The sequence below is a fragment of the Notolepis coatsorum genome, assembly GCF_963971535.1.
Source record: "Notolepis coatsorum genome assembly, chromosome: 2".
Lineage (NCBI taxonomy): Eukaryota > Metazoa > Chordata > Actinopteri > Aulopiformes > Paralepididae > Notolepis > Notolepis coatsorum.
In genome coordinates this window covers 208,536,476-208,552,713 of record NC_140166.1, presented here as the reverse complement: position 1 = coordinate 208,552,713, position 16,238 = coordinate 208,536,476, and the positions used below count along the sequence as shown (strand labels likewise).

Sequence of the window (16,238 nt, the reverse complement as noted above, 5' to 3'; positions counted from 1 at the left end):
GGGGAGGGAGACAGAGGAGAGGGGAGGGAGACAGAGGAGAGGCGAGAGGAGGGAGACAGAGGAGAGGCGAGAGGAGGGAGACAGAGGAGAGGCGAGGGAGACAGAGGAGAGGAGAGGGAGACAGAGAGGGGAGGGGAGGGAGACAGAGGAGAGGGGAGGGAGACAGAGGAGAGGCGAGAGGAGGGAGACAGAGGAGAGGCGAGAGGAGGGAGACAGAGGAGAGGGGAGGGAGACAGAGGAGAGGGGAGGGGAGGGAGACAGAGGAGAGGGGAGGGGAGGGAGACAGGAGAGGGGAGGGAGACAGGAGAGGCGATGGGAGGGAGACAGAGGAGAGGCAAGGGGAGGGAGACAGGAGAGGGGAGGGAGACAGGAGAGGCGAGGGGAGGGAGACAGAGGAGAGGCAAGGGGAGGGAGACAGAGGAGAGGCAAGGGGAGGGAGACAGGAGAGGCGAGGGGAGGGAGACAGGAGAGGCGAGGGGAGGGAGACAGAGGAGAGGCAAGGGGAGGGAGACAGAGGAGGGGAGGGAGACAGAGGAGAGGCGAGGGGAGGGAGACAGAGGAGAGGCGAGGGGAGGGAGACAGGGGAGGGGAGGGAGACAGAGGAGAGGCGAGGGGAGGGAGACAGAGGAGAGGCGAGGGGAGGGAGACAGAGGAGAGGCGAGGGAGAGAGACAGAGGAGAGGGGAGGGGAGGGAGACAGAGGAGAGGCAAGGGGAGGGAGACAGAGGAGAGGGGAGGGAGACAGAGGAGAGGGGAGGGAGACAGGAGAGGCAAGGGGAGGGAGACAGAGGAGAGGCAAGGGGAGGGAGACAGAGGAGAGGCAAGGGGAGGGAGACAGAGGAGAGGGGAGGGAGACAGAGGAGAGGGGAGGGAGACAGAGGAGAGGCAAGGGGAGGGAGACAGAGGAGAGGGGAGGGGAGGGAGACAGGAGAGGCGAGGGGAGGGAGACAGGAGAGGCGAGGGGAGGGAGACAGAGGAGAGGCGAGGGGAGGGAGACAGAGGAGAGGCGAGGGGAGGGAGACAGAGGAGAGGGGAGGGGAGGGAGACAGAGGAGAGGGGAGGGGAGGGAGACAGAGGAGAGGCGAGGGGAGGGAGACAGAGGAGAGGCAAGGGGAGGGAGACAGAGGAGAGGGGAGGGGAGGGAGACAGAGGAGAGGCAAGGGGAGGGAGACAGAGGAGAGGCAAGGGGAGGGAGACAGAGGAGAGGGGAGGGAGACAGAGGAGAGGCAAGGGGAGGGAGACAGAGGAGAGGGGAGGGGAGGGAGACAGAGGAGAGGCAAGGGGAGGGAGACAGAGGAGAGGGGAGGGGAGGGAGACAGAGGAGAGGCAAGGGGAGGGAGACAGAGGAGAGGCAAGGGGAGGGAGACAGAGGAGAGGCGAGGGGAGAGAGACAGAGGAGAGGCAAGGGGAGGGAGACAGAGGAGAGGAGAGGGGAGGGAGACAGAGGAGAGGCGAGGGGAGGGAGACAGAGGAGAGGGGAGGGGAGGGAGACAGAGGAGAGGCAAGGGGAGGGAGACAGAGGAGAGGCAAGGGGAGGGAGACAGAGGAGAGGCGAGGGGAGGGAGACAGAGGAGAGGAGAGGGGAGGGAGACAGAGGAGAGGCGAGGGGAGAGAGACAGAGGAGAGGCAAGGGGAGGGAGACAGAGGAGAGGAGAGGGGAGGGAGACAGAGGAGAGGCAAGGGGAGGGAGACAGAGGAGGTGAGGGGAGGGAGACAGGAGAGGCGAGAGGAGGGAGACAGAGGAGAGGGGAGGGAGACAGAGGAGAGGGGAGGGAGACAGAGGAGAGGGGAGGGAGACAGGAGAGGGGAGGGGAGGGAGACAGAGGAGAGGGGAGGGAGACAGAGGAGAGGCGAGGGGAGGGAGACAGAGGAGAGGGGAGGGAGACAGAGGAGAGGCGAGGGAGACAGAGGAGAGGAGAGGGGAGGGAGACAGAGGAGAGGCAAGAGGAGGGAGACAGAGGAGAGGCGAGGGAGACAGAGGAGAGGCGAGAGGAGGGAGACAGAGGAGAGGGGAGGGAGGGAGACAGAGGAGAGGGGAGGGAGGGAGACAGAGGAGAGGCGAGGGAGACAGAGGAGAGGGGAGGGAGACAGAGGAGAGGAGAGGGAGACAGAGAGGGGAGGGGAGGGAGACAGAGGAGAGGGGAGGGAGACAGAGGAGAGGGGAGGGAGACAGAGGAGAGGCGAGAGGAGGGAGACAGAGGAGAGGAGAGGGGAGGGAGACAGAGGAGAGGCGAGAGGAGGGAGACAGAGGAGAGGGGAGAGAGACAGAGGAGAGGGGAGGGGAGGGAGACAGAGGAGAGGGGAGGGGAGGGAGACAGAGGAGAGGCAAGGGGAGGGAGACAGAGGAGAGGGGAGGGAGACAGAGGAGAGGGGAGGGAGACAGGAGAGGCAAGGGGAGGGAGACAGAGGAGAGGCAAGGGGAGGGAGACAGAGGAGAGGCAAGGGGAGGGAGACAGAGGAGAGGGGAGGGAGACAGAGGAGAGGGGAGGGAGACAGAGGAGAGGCAAGGGGAGGGAGACAGAGGAGAGGGGAGGGGAGGGAGACAGGAGAGGCGAGGGGAGGGAGACAGGAGAGGCGAGGGGAGGGAGACAGAGGAGAGGCGAGGGGAGGGAGACAGAGGAGAGGCGAGGGGAGGGAGACAGAGGAGAGGGGAGGGGAGGGAGACAGAGGAGAGGGGAGGGGAGGGAGACAGAGGAGAGGCGAGGGGAGGGAGACAGAGGAGAGGCAAGGGGAGGGAGACAGAGGAGAGGGGAGGGGAGGGAGACAGAGGAGAGGCAAGGGGAGGGAGACAGAGGAGAGGCAAGGGGAGGGAGACAGAGGAGAGGGGAGGGAGACAGAGGAGAGGCAAGGGGAGGGAGACAGAGGAGAGGGGAGGGGAGGGAGACAGAGGAGAGGCAAGGGGAGGGAGACAGAGGAGAGGGGAGGGGAGGGAGACAGAGGAGAGGCAAGGGGAGGGAGACAGAGGAGAGGCAAGGGGAGGGAGACAGAGGAGAGGCGAGGGGAGAGAGACAGAGGAGAGGCAAGGGGAGGGAGACAGAGGAGAGGAGAGGGGAGGGAGACAGAGGAGAGGCGAGGGGAGGGAGACAGAGGAGAGGGGAGGGGAGGGAGACAGAGGAGAGGCAAGGGGAGGGAGACAGAGGAGAGGCAAGGGGAGGGAGACAGAGGAGAGGCGAGGGGAGGGAGACAGAGGAGAGGAGAGGGGAGGGAGACAGAGGAGAGGCGAGGGGAGAGAGACAGAGGAGAGGCAAGGGGAGGGAGACAGAGGAGAGGAGAGGGGAGGGAGACAGAGGAGAGGCAAGGGGAGGGAGACAGAGGAGGTGAGGGGAGGGAGACAGGAGAGGCGAGAGGAGGGAGACAGAGGAGAGGGGAGGGAGACAGAGGAGAGGGGAGGGAGACAGAGGAGAGGGGAGGGAGACAGGAGAGGGGAGGGGAGGGAGACAGAGGAGAGGGGAGGGAGACAGAGGAGAGGCGAGGGGAGGGAGACAGAGGAGAGGGGAGGGAGACAGAGGAGAGGCGAGGGAGACAGAGGAGAGGAGAGGGGAGGGAGACAGAGGAGAGGCAAGAGGAGGGAGACAGAGGAGAGGCGAGGGAGACAGAGGAGAGGCGAGAGGAGGGAGACAGAGGAGAGGGGAGGGAGGGAGACAGAGGAGAGGGGAGGGAGGGAGACAGAGGAGAGGCGAGGGAGACAGAGGAGAGGGGAGGGAGACAGAGGAGAGGAGAGGGAGACAGAGAGGGGAGGGGAGGGAGACAGAGGAGAGGGGAGGGAGACAGAGGAGAGGGGAGGGAGACAGAGGAGAGGCGAGAGGAGGGAGACAGAGGAGAGGAGAGGGGAGGGAGACAGAGGAGAGGCGAGAGGAGGGAGACAGAGGAGAGGGGAGAGAGACAGAGGAGAGGGGAGGGGAGGGAGACAGGAGAGGCGAGGGGAGGGAGACAGAGGAGAGGCGAGGGGAGGGAGACAGAGGAGAGGGGAGGGGAGGGATACAGAGGAGAGGGGAGGGGAGGGAGACAGAGGAGAGGGGAGGGAGACAGAGGGGAGGGGAGGGGAGGGAGACAGAGGAGAGGCAAGTGGAGAGAGACAGAGGAGAGGCAAGGGGAGGGAGACACAGGAGGCGAGGGGAGAGAGACAGAGGAGAGGGGAGGGAGACAGAGGAGAGGCGAGGGGAGAGAGACAGAGGAGAGGCGAGGGGAGAGAGACAGAGGAGAGGCGAGGGGAGGGAGACAGAGGAGAGGCAAGGGGAGGGAGACAGAGGAGAGGCGAGGGGAGGGAGACAGAGGAGAGGCGAGGGAGACAGAGGAGAGGCGAGGGGAGGGAGACAGAGGAGAGGGGAGGGAGACAGAGGAGAGGCGAGGGGAGGGAGACAGAGGAGAGGCGAGGGAGACAGAGGAGAGGGGAGGGAGACAGAGGAGAGGTGAGGGGAGGGAGACAGAGGAGAGGCGAGGGGAGGGAGACAGAGGAGAGGCGAGGGGAGGGAGACAGAGGAGAGGCGAGGGGAGGGAGACAGAGGAGAGGCAAGGGGAGGGAGACAGAGGAGAGGCAAGGGGAGGGAGACAGAGGAGAGGGGAGGGAGACAGAGGAGAGGGGAGGGAGACAGGAGAGGCGAGGGGAGGGAGACAGAGGAGAGGCAAGGGGAGAGAGACAGAGGAGAGGGGAGGGGAGGGAGACAGGAGAGGCGAGGGGAGGGAGACAGAGGAGAGGGGAGGGGAGGGAGACAGAGGAGAGGGGAGGGGAGGGAGACAGAGGAGAGGGGAGGGGAGGGAGACAGGAGAGGCGAGGGGAGGGAGACAGAGGAGAGGGGAGGGGAGGGAGACAGAGGAGAGGAGAGGGGAGGGAGACAGAGGAGAGGCAAGGGGAGGGAGACAGAGGAGAGGCGAGGGGAGGGAGACAGAGGAGAGGAGAGGGGAGGGAGACAGAGGAGAGGAGAGGGGAGAGAGACAGAGGAGAGGCGAGGGAGACAGAGGAGAGGGGAGGGGAGGGAGACAGAGGAGAGGGGAGGGAGACAGAGGAGGTGAGGGGAGGGAGACAGGAGAGGCGAGAGGAGGGAGACAGAGGAGAGGGGAGGGAGACAGAGGAGAGGGGAGGGAGACAGAGGAGAGGGGAGGGAGACAGGAGAGGCGAGGGGAGGGAGACAGGAGAGGGGAGGGAGACAGAGGAGAGGGAAGGGGAGGGAGACAGGAGAGGGGAGGGGAGGGAGACAGAGGAGAGGGGAGGGAGACAGAGGAGAGGCAAGAGGAGGGAGACAGAGGAGAGGCAAGGGGAGGGAGACAGAGGAGAGGGGAGGGAGACAGAGGAGAGGCGAGAGGAGGGAGACAGAGGAGAGGGGAGGGAGACAGAGGAGAGGCGAGGGAGACAGAGGAGAGGCGAGGGGAGGGAGACAGAGGAGAGGAGAGGGAGACAGGAGAGGCGAGAGGAGGGAGACAGAGGAGAGGCGAGGGAGACAGAGGAGAGGGGAGGGAGACAGAGGAGAGGAGAGGGAGACAGAGAGGGGAGGGGAGGGAGACAGAGGAGAGGGGAGGGAGACAGAGGAGAGGCGAGAGGAGGGAGACAGAGGAGAGGCGAGAGGAGGGAGACAGAGGAGAGGGGAGGGAGACAGAGGAGAGGGGAGGGGAGGGAGACAGAGGAGAGGGGAGGGGAGGGAGACAGGAGAGGGGAGGGAGACAAGAGAGGCGAGGGGAGGGAGACAGAGGAGAGGCAAGGGGAGGGAGACAGGAGAGGCGAGGGGAGGGAGACAGAGGAGAGGCGAGGGGAGGGAGACAGAGGAGAGGGGAGGGAGACAGAGGAGAGGCGAGGGGAGGGAGACAGAGGAGGGGAGGGAGACAGAGGAGAGGCGAGGGGAGGGAGACAGAGGAGAGGCGAGGGGAGGGAGACAGGGGAGGGGAGGGAGACAGAGGAGAGGCGAGGGGAGGGAGACAGAGGAGAGGCGAGGGGAGGGAGACAGAGGAGAGGCGAGGGGAGGGAGACAGAGGAGAGGCGAGGGGAGGGAGACAGAGGAGAGGAGAGGGGAGGGAGACAGAGGAGAGGCAAGGGGAGGGAGACAGAGGAGAGGGGAGGGAGACAGAGGAGAGGGGAGGGGAGGGAGACAGAGGCAAGGGGAGGGAGACAGAGGAGAGGGGAGGGAGACAGAGGAGAGGGGAGGGAGACAGGAGAGGCGAGGGGAGGGAGACAGAGGAGAGGCGAGGGGAGGGAGACAGAGGAGAGGAGAGGGGAGGGAGACAGAGGAGAGGCAAGGGGAGGGAGACAGAGGAGAGGGGAGGGAGACAGAGGAGAGGGGAGGGAGACAGGAGAGGCGAGGGGAGGGAGACAGAGGAGAGGCGAGGGGAGGGAGACAGAGGAGAGGCAAGGGGAGGGGGACAGAGGAGAGGTGAGGGGAGGCGAGGGAGACAGGAGAGGCAAGGGGAGGGAGACAGAGGAGAGGCAAGGGGAGGGGGACAGAGGAGAGGCGAGGAGAGGGAGACAGAGGAGAGGCGAGGGGAGAGAGACAGAGGAGAGGCGAGGGGAGGGAGACAGAGGAGAGGGGAGGGGAGGGAGACAGAGGAGAGGCAAGGGGAGGGAGACAGAGGAGAGGGGAGGGGAGGGAGACAGAGGAGAGGCAAGGGGAGAGAGACAGAGGAGAGGGGAGGGGAGGGAGACAGAGGAGAGGCAAGGGGAGGGAGACAGAGGAGAGGCAAGGGGAGGGAGACAGAGGAGAGGGGAGGGGAGAGAGACAGAGGAGAGGCAAGGGGAGGGAGACAGAGGAGAGGGGAGGGGAGGGAGACAGAGGAGAGGGGAGGGGAGGGAGACAGAGGAGAGGGGAGGGGAGGGAGACAGAGGAGAGGCAAGGGGAGGGAGACAGAGGAGAGGGGAGGGGAGGGAGACAGAGGAGAGGCAAGGGGAGGGAGACAGAGGAGAAGCAAGGGGAGGGAGACAGAGGAGAGGCGAGGGGAGAGAGACAGAGGAGAGGCAAGGGGAGGGAGACAGAGGAGAGGAGAGGGGAGGGAGACAGAGGAGAGGCGAGGGGAGGGAGACAGAGGAGGTGAGGGGAGGGAGACAGGAGAGGCGAGAGGAGGGAGACAGAGGAGAGGGGAGGGAGACAGAGGAGAGGGGAGGGAGACAGAGGAGAGGGGAGGGAGACAGGAGAGGGGAGGGGAGGGAGACAGAGGAGAGGGGAGGGAGACAGAGGAGAGGCGAGGGGAGGGAGACAGAGGAGAGGGGAGGGAGACAGAGGAGAGGCGAGGGGAGGGAGACAGAGGAGAGGCAAGAGGAGGGAGACAGAGGAGAGGGGAGGGAGGGAGACAGAGGAGAGGGGAGGGAGGGAGACAGAGGAGAGGCGAGGGAGACAGGAGAGGCGAGAGGAGGGAGACAGAGGAGAGGCGAGGGAGACAGAGGAGAGGGGAGGGAGACAGAGGAGAGGAGAGGGAGACAGAGAGGGGAGGGGAGGGAGACAGAGGAGAGGGGAGGGAGACAGAGGAGAGGGGAGGGAGACAGAGGAGAGGCGAGAGGAGGGAGACAGAGGAGAGGCGAGAGGAGGGAGACAGAGGAGAGGGGAGGGAGACAGAGGAGAGGGGAGGGGAGGGAGACAGAGGAGAGGCGAGAGGAGGGAGACAGAGGAGAGGGAAGGGGAGGGAGACAGAGGAGAGGGGAGGGAGACAGAGGAGAGGGGAGGGGAGGGAGACAGAGGAGAGGCAAGTGGAGAGAGACAGAGGAGAGGCGAGGGGAGGGAGACAGAGGAGAGGCGAGGGGAGGGAGACAGAGGAGAGGCGAGGGAGACAGAGGAGAGGCGAGGGGAGGGAGACAGAGGAGAGGGGAGGGAGACAGAGGAGAGGCGAGGGGAGGGAGACAGAGGAGAGGGGAGGGAGACAGAGGAGAGGTGAGGGGAGGGAGACAGAGGAGAGGCGAGGGGAGGGAGACAGAGGAGAGGCGAGGGGAGGGAGACAGAGGAGAGGCGAGGGGAGGGAGACAGAGGAGAGGGGAGACAGACAGAGGAGAGGGAGACAGAGGAGAGGGGAGGGAGACAGAGGAGAGGCGAGGGGAGAGAGACAGAGGAGAGGCGAGGGGAGAGACCGAGAGAGACAGAGGAGAGGGGAGGGGAGGGGAGGGAGACAGATGAGAGGTGAGGGGAGGGGACAGAAGGTGAGCAGTGTTTTCCACTCGTTGTGTGGTGGTGGCTGGCTGTGGTGGGTTTGACTTGATATGTTTATTTGCGAAGGGACAGTGCAAGTTAATGAACAAAACTCCAATGCATTACAACAATGTATTACAAAAAAGCTTGTAAACAAGCCAGATTATAGCTAAAGTTTCCATCTGTTGTCCCTTAACACTTTGAATGCCAGCCACACGTTTTGTCGTTAGTTCATGCCGACCGTTGAGTGCCGCCAACGCTATATAGCATTTGTTTGTCGTATTTTTTTTATTGCCGATTTGAATTCATATTTCATCAATCGAGCCTCACGCTAGTGTTGCCGACTCTCTCTGAGCTCAATTGGGAAGATACCGGGGGTTCCAAGATGGCGGCGTAGAGGAAGGATGTAGTGGAACGTGCTCCTACACAAAAACCTGATGTATCGAACATACTCCGCCTAACTTAAGTTTATGTCAACTCACGCTTATTAATCACATATCCAAGAAAGAAATGCCACCCAAAAAGTCCGAAGTGGCCAGGAAGCCGATGACATCGCCCGGCGTTAGCACTAGTGCTAGCATGAGACCGCAAGGAGCTAACGCACCAGCTAACGTCGAAGCTAACGATGAAACACCGCCGTCATGGTTTCTTGGGGAACTGGAGAAAGTATTCGACAGAATTCAAGCCATGATGGAACTTAAGATGAACTCTCTAAGCATCACGGTGGAAAGGCTTATCAATGACAACCAGGCACTGGGGCAACGTGTTAAGGAAATGGAGGGAGTGCAAGCTAGCTACGGTGATAGCCTCAATTCCCTACACCAAGACCTCAGCGATCATACAAAAAACACAGAGGAGGAAATCTGCAGTCTGAAAGAAAAGCTTGACGACTTGGAAAACAGAGGGAGAAGAAGGAATCTGCGACTGGTGGGATTCCCAGAAGGTGTGGAGGGGAAAAACCCTATCGATTTCCTACAAGAATGGCTCCCCAAAATACTGGACCTAGACACCGGGCAACCCATTGAGATAGAGCGGGCTCACCGTACACTCCAACGCCGTCCCGAAGAGGGCAGCCTCCCCTGAGCCATAGTGATTCACCTACTCCGTTTCACCGATGTGACCAGAATCCTTGACGCGCCGTGGAAAAAGAAATCACTGGCATACGGTAATTCTACTATCAAGATCTTCAAGGATATGTCCACGGCCCTCTACAAAAAGAGAAAGGCCTTCATGCCGCTGAAGAAGAAGCTACACGAGAACAACGTCTCCTTCAGGCTACTCCACCCCACCAACCTGAGCCTGGACCTCCCGGAGGGCAGACGCACCTTCAACTCACCGGGGTCGGCGAAGATGTATCTGAGTAAACACCACCCGGCTATGCTAAAGTGATCCAGCAGTCTTCACTTTACCAGAAAGGAGTGGTAAATAAAGACACATACCAGGCAATAAGCCTCATACTCTAATAACTTTTTGAAATAATAACCGCCGGGTAATATGTGTCATTATTGGCGACACTGGACTTGAGATGTTTAAGCCTCACGGGACCTTTTGATGTGAGTTCATATTACTACGGCTAATTTCAAGATGGTTATGTGCTTATGGGTATATGTAGGTGTACATGTATTTATATATATGTGTGCACATTACATTTATGCATTTTAAGCGTTGATCTTACCCTTAAAAAATATATATATAACATTTAATATATAACACCTTTAATTACTTAACCTACCTAAACCAAGTAGGCAGCCCGGCTCCACTTGTTAGGATAGGGTATGTTACTACGCAAGATTATGGGAGGGTATATAGACCAGGGTATTTTTTTATGGGAAGAGGGGGTTTTAAGGGGAAATGGGAGGGGCTCAGACAGGACTGTTTTTGTGAATTGGTTTATAATGTTTACACATCTAGGTATTGTATACTATGTTTTCAGGTATCCCAGTGTCCTACTAACCAGCTATACCAACCACATGGGTGAATGACATACTCGTTTCTGAGTTGGAACATTAATGGTCTTAGCTACATCAGAAGACATCAAATAGACGTGGCCTTCCTACAAGAGTCCCACTTGAATGACACAGAGCACAGCAAACTGGGGAAACAATGGCAAGGTCAAATATTTTACTCCTCATTTACATCTTCAGTAAGGGGGGTGGCTATTCTGGTAAGAAAAGGGATTCCCTTCCAACCAAATCTAGTTGAAAAGGATAAAGGGGGAAGATATATTTTAGTCAGGGGATATATGGGAGACCAACTGGTCACTATGCTAAATGTATATGGTCCTAACCACGATGGCCCTAACTTCTATGTGAACCCTTTTTTTTAAGTGACATGCACCCCCTCATATCAGAACTTATAATTGGTGGTGATTTTAACCTGGTATTAGACCCTGCTATGGACAGATCATCCCCTACCCCTAAACCTTTAACCTCAGCAGCCAAGGCCCTTCAAAAAGAACTTATAGATCTTAATTGATTGGATATATGGTGGGAGGGGCATGCATCTCAACGTGAATATAGCTTCTACTCACACATGCACAACAGCTACAGTACTCTAGGATTGATACGTTCTTTATACATACAGCAAAACTCCATCTTGTTTCGTCCTGCGAATACTTAGCCATGACACACTCAGATCACGCCCCCCTTTTGATTAAAATAGCCTTAAGGGACTCTCACACAAACACCAAACGCTGGAGGTTTCCTAACTTTCTAAATAACGACAAAGACTTTATCAAATTAATTAACGAACAGTTGGACTGGTATTTACTGATAGATAGAAACTATCTAGAAACTCTGCCTCCCCAGCTATAGTCTGGGAGACCCTTAAAGCTTACATAAGAGGTTCCATTATGAGTTACTCCTCCTGGAAAAAGAAACAATATCAGACCAATTACGCTCACAAACAATATCAGACCAATTACGCTCACTAGAGACTGATATAAAAGCGCTTGAAAATCAACATTCCCTATTACAATCACGGACCTTATTGGATCAGATAACGGCAAAAAAGGCAGAATACAACACTATCACCTTGCGAGAGGTAGAAAACGCTATGTTTACATTTACATTTACATTTAGTCATTTAGCTGACGCTTTTATCCAAAGCGACTTACAAGTTCTGTACGACAAGCCATCAGGAAGGGCACAACTCTATCAGCTGAGCAACAATGTTCATCAAAGTGTTGAGTGCTACAGTGTAGGTTAGTTTATTAGGACAAGTGCATGACAGTACGGTTAGTTAGGGTTAGATTTTTTTTTTTATTGTTTTTTTTTTTTTAATTCAGATAATGGTTGAAGAAGTGCGTCTTTAGTCGACGGCGAAAGATTGGACGTGATTCGGCTGTCCTAACTGGGGTGGGTAGTTCATTCCACCATTGTGGGGCAAGGACTGAGAATAGGCGACTTCTCTTTGATGACCCTCCCGGAGCTTGGATAGGAGTAGGTCTGAGGCGGCCAGAAGATGCAGAGCGTAGGGGTCTTGAGGGTGTGTAGTTAGAGACCATTGACCGGAGGCCTTGAAGCGGATTCGTGCAGCAATGGGGAGCCAGTGCAGGTCCCTAAGAAGTGGGGTGACATGGGCCGACTTCAGTAGGTTTGAGATCAGGCGGGCCGCTGCGTTCTGAATGAGTTGAAGAGGCTTAGTGGCAGTGGCCGGGAGGCCAGCGAGCAGTGCATTGCAGTAGTCGAGGCGGGAGATGACTGTTGATTGGACGAGGAGTTGGGTGGCTTCTTTTGTCAGGAAGGGGCGGATCCTTCTGACGTTGCTCAGGAGGAATCGGCAGGTTCTGGTCGTCGCTGCGATGTGAGCAGAGAAGTTCAACTGGTCGTCGAGGACAACACCAAGGTTCTTGGCGGTCGGGGACGCAGTCACAGCTGCATTCTCGACTGTGATTGAAAGGTCGGTTAGGGGGGAGGATTTGGCCGGCAGGTGGAGCAATTCTGTTTTGCTTAGGTTCAGTTTGAGGTGGTTGGACGTCATCCAGGCTGAGATGTCGGACAGACAGGCCGAGATCCGCTCAGAGACGTGGATATCTGAGGGAGGGAAGGAGAGGAAGAGTTGAGTATCGTCGGCATAACAATGGTAGGAGAAGCCATGAGACGTGATAATGTTACCCAGTGATTTAGTGTAGAGGGAGAAGAGAAGGGGTCCTAAAACCGAGCCCTGGGGGACACCCGTCCGCAGGGGGCGGGTGGCCGACAGGGTCCCTCTCCATGACACTTGGTAGGAGCGGTCATTGAGGTATGATGACAGCCATGTCAGCGCAGAGCCAGCCACTCCCATTCCTGCGAGGGCCGCAAGGAGGATCTGGTGGTTGACTGTGTCGAAGGCTGCAGATAGATCTAGGAGAATCAGGACAGAGGAGAGGCCTTTCGCTTTTGCTAAGTGAAGTACCTCTGTGACCGCAATGAGGGCTGTCTCTGTGGAGTGACCAGTCCTGAAGCCTGACTGATTAGGGTCTAGGAGGTCATTCTGTAAGAGATAAGCAGTAAGTTGGTTGGATACAGCACGTTCAAGTGTTTTAGAAAGGAAGGAGAGAAGAGAGACAGGACGGTAGTTGCCTATGACGGTAGGGTTCAGGTCAAGGTTGAAACATCGCTACTACGAGCAGGGTGACAAGGCAGGGAAACTACTAGCTTGGCAAATTAGAAGGGAGGATGCCGCTAGGTGTATACCGGCCATTAGGGTAAGCGACAAAGGGGAGTTGACCCGTAACCCACTGCTCATAAATCGGGCCTTCTCAGACTTCTACAGAGACAGGAGATGTGTGAGTTCTTAGACAACCTAGATATACCTACGTTAACAAAAGGTACAAGGGGGGACCTTGACAGGGAGATAACTAAGCAAGAAATACTAGATGCGTTATCAAAACTGACGCCAGGGAAAGCTCCAGGGCCGGACGGCTTCTCTATAGACTTCTACAAGGCATTTATTAGCAAATTGATAGACCCTCTCCTAGAAATGTTCAACTACTCCATTGAGAATGACCAACTTGAGCAAGCTCTTATTATAGTCCTGCCAAAACCAGGGAAGGACCCTACCTTATGTGGGTCATATAGACCAATTTCGATCCTTTCCAACGAATATAAAATTTCTGAAGGCATTTGACCGCGTAGAGTGGCACTTTCTCTTCGCTGTTCTACAAAAAATGAACTTTGGCCCAAATATGCTAAGAATGATCCATATGCTGTACCTTAACCCTACGGCCAGGATACAGACCAACTCAGAGATTTCACCTTCTTTCCCTCTAAGGCGCGGTACTAGGCAGGGTTGTCCTCTTTCCCCTACACTTTTTGCGCTGGTAATCGAACCCCTGGCTATCGCAATAAGGTCACATACATCTATTAGTGGGATCAAAGTGGGTCTTGAGAGCCATGTCATCTCTTTATATGCGGACAACATAGTCCTGTTTCTAACCAATCTTGACTCATCCATGCCTGCCCTTATGGAACTACTGTCAAAGTATAATGTAATCTCAGGCTACAAGGTTAATGCACAAAAAAGCGTGGCCATGCCCCTTAACTCACTAGCCGAAAAAATACCAAGGTCCAATTTCCCCTTCCAGTGGAACTCACAATTTGTAACATATTTGGGTCTAAAGATCCCGAACCAAATAGATACAATTTTCTTACTAAATCCTGACCCACTACTTAAAAAAGTGGAGAAGGACCTAGATAGATGGATGCAGCTACCTCTCTCGGACGTGTGAACTGCATTAAGATGAACGTCCTTCCTAAATTTCTCTATCTTTTTCAAACCCTCCCTATATCTATACATAAGAACTTCTTCAAGAAATTACAAAGGATAATATCTGCATTCATATGGAGGAGGAAGGTCCCTAGAATTAAAATTAAAACCCTATATAATTCCCCCCAGTGTGGTGGACTGAAACTCCCGGACTTCCAACGTTATTACTGGGCTGCACAGACGAGGGCTCTGTGGATTTGGCAGAATGAGTCGACTAATTCCCCTGCCTGGAGACAAATAGAACAATGCCATACGATGGACGTACCGCTGGCCGGAATTCCTTTTATCAGGTCATACCACACCCTGAAGAATAGTTCAGATAACCCATTTATTAAACACACAGCAAGAACATGGTTTGAGATTCAGACACATCTTGGTAGCTTTATTGCATTTCACAGGAATACTCCCTTCCACAACAATCCAGCTTTACCAGAATCACTTAGAGATGGCATCACCAAGAAGTGGTACACTCAGGGAATTAAAACTTTTGGGGACCTATATGATAATAACATACTTATGTCCTTTGAACAGTTACGCGGCACCTTCCACCTTCCAACTACTAATTTCTTTAAATATCTACAGGTCAGACACTTCATAGGTACAGGTCAGGGAGGAAACTCCACTCTTCCAAAACCCCTCCTCATAGATGTTATTCTAAAAGGAGTTATTCACACTAGAGGCATCCTATCATTAACATATAATAGAATTCTGACCTTTACAGAAATAATACCCATAAACGCCAAGAACAAATGGGAGCGGGACCTGGACTGTACCTTTGATGAAGATGAATGGGAATCACTATGTGAGTCCGCACTATCTTTTTCATATAACACTCGACATAAACTTATGCAATTTAACATACTCCATAGAACCTATTTTACGCCGGAAAGACTTCACAGGATGAATGACGCTATCTCTGACCTTTGCCCTAGGTGCTCAACGGAAACAGGTAGCCTGCTCCACATGTTCTGGGAATGTAACAAACTAAGACCTTACTGGGGCTCAATTTGGGAGATTCTCGAAGAGATCACAGGGTTTGAGATCCCATGTACACCTAAATTAGCATTATTAGGAGACATGTCTGACATCTCTCCAGATAAGAGAAGCAAGGTGCAGATCATTAAATTGGCCATGATTGCAGGGAACAAGTGTATTGCCATGCTGTGGAAAAGTTTCCTCATTTTACTTTTCCGTCAAGCCAACTGAAGAATCCATTGTGATAGCCGGCCCGGAAAACGCGTGGATTATGTATTTACAGTACCCAACGCTGAATCAATAAACGCGATCGATATTTGGAATGGCGATCAGGAATTGGAATAATCTTTTTGGATAACATCTGATCTGAGGTAAGGAATCTATTTGACCAGTCTTGGGATAATCAGAGCTATTTTCACCTATATATCAGCATTTGCCCTATGCGCGTGTGTGTGTGTGTGTGTGTGTGTGTGTGTGTGTGTGTGTGTGTGTGCGAGATCAGGAAATGAGAGAATCGATATTTCAGCCCGCTTCTATAGCGTGCATAAGTACACATATACTATCGATAATCTAGCGTTTATTTGAAAACGATTCATAAATAGGCAGAAAAATGACAACGTTTTTGTGTATGCCAGAATATTCCAGTAAATGTCGTTTATCACGGAATCTTTATATTTTCCTTGAAAATGAGGGCTTTTCAAAATGCTATAAAACGGAAATGAAGCGATTAAAAAACAATCCGTTTCGAAAATGTTGACTGCAAACAAGTCATTGATAAGCGACGGGCAGATTAGACACATAATAATTTAAGACAGAGATTATGCGTTCACAACGCTATCATTGAAGTGGGTGGTGGCATTTAACGGGGGTAAGAAAAATCAAAGTGTTAAGAGATGTTACCTGGTTGGAATCATAAAACATCTAAACAAACATTTGATTATAACAACAAGGACAGTAGTAAATACATCTCACCATAGAGGGGGTAGCAGACCTTGAGACAGCAGACAGTGCTGAGGATGGTGAGGGTGGCCAGACTGCAGATCCCAAACAGAACGCCACAGAAGGCGTAGAAAAGACACAGCGTTTTACTGTATAACCACCTGTCGAACATAGTGGGGGAGAGAGAGAGAGAGAGAGAGAGAGGGGGAGAGAGAGGGATGAGAGAGTAGTGAATATATCCAAGCATAGAATGAAGTGATTTTGATCAGTATTGGTTCGATGATATATAATATAGTTGGTGATAGTGATTAATTTACAACATATATCAGCTGGTGATAGTGATTTATTTCTTGATTGCATCAGTCTGATGAGCAAAACTATGCCCATGTGAACAACTTTGAGTTCTATCTAGCTGCTCTGTGTTTGTGTGTGTGTGTGTGTGTGTGTGTGTGTGTGTGTGTGTGTGTGTGTGTGTGTGTGT

General features: G+C 54.9%; 1 protein-coding gene across 1 annotated transcript in view; it reads right to left on the bottom strand.

The window, feature by feature from the left end:
* The window catches only part of opn7a (opsin 7, group member a), a gene marked incomplete at both ends in the record, with an annotated part of 41,008 nt that overhangs the window by 3,071 nt on the left and 21,699 nt on the right, over positions 1–16,238 (bottom strand). Inside the window, one exon of the mRNA XM_084308486.1 lies at positions 15,791–15,918. Within this exon, the coding sequence (XP_084164612.1) occupies positions 15,791–15,918 (128 nt within the window). The remainder of the gene's footprint in view (positions 1–15,790; positions 15,919–16,238) is intronic.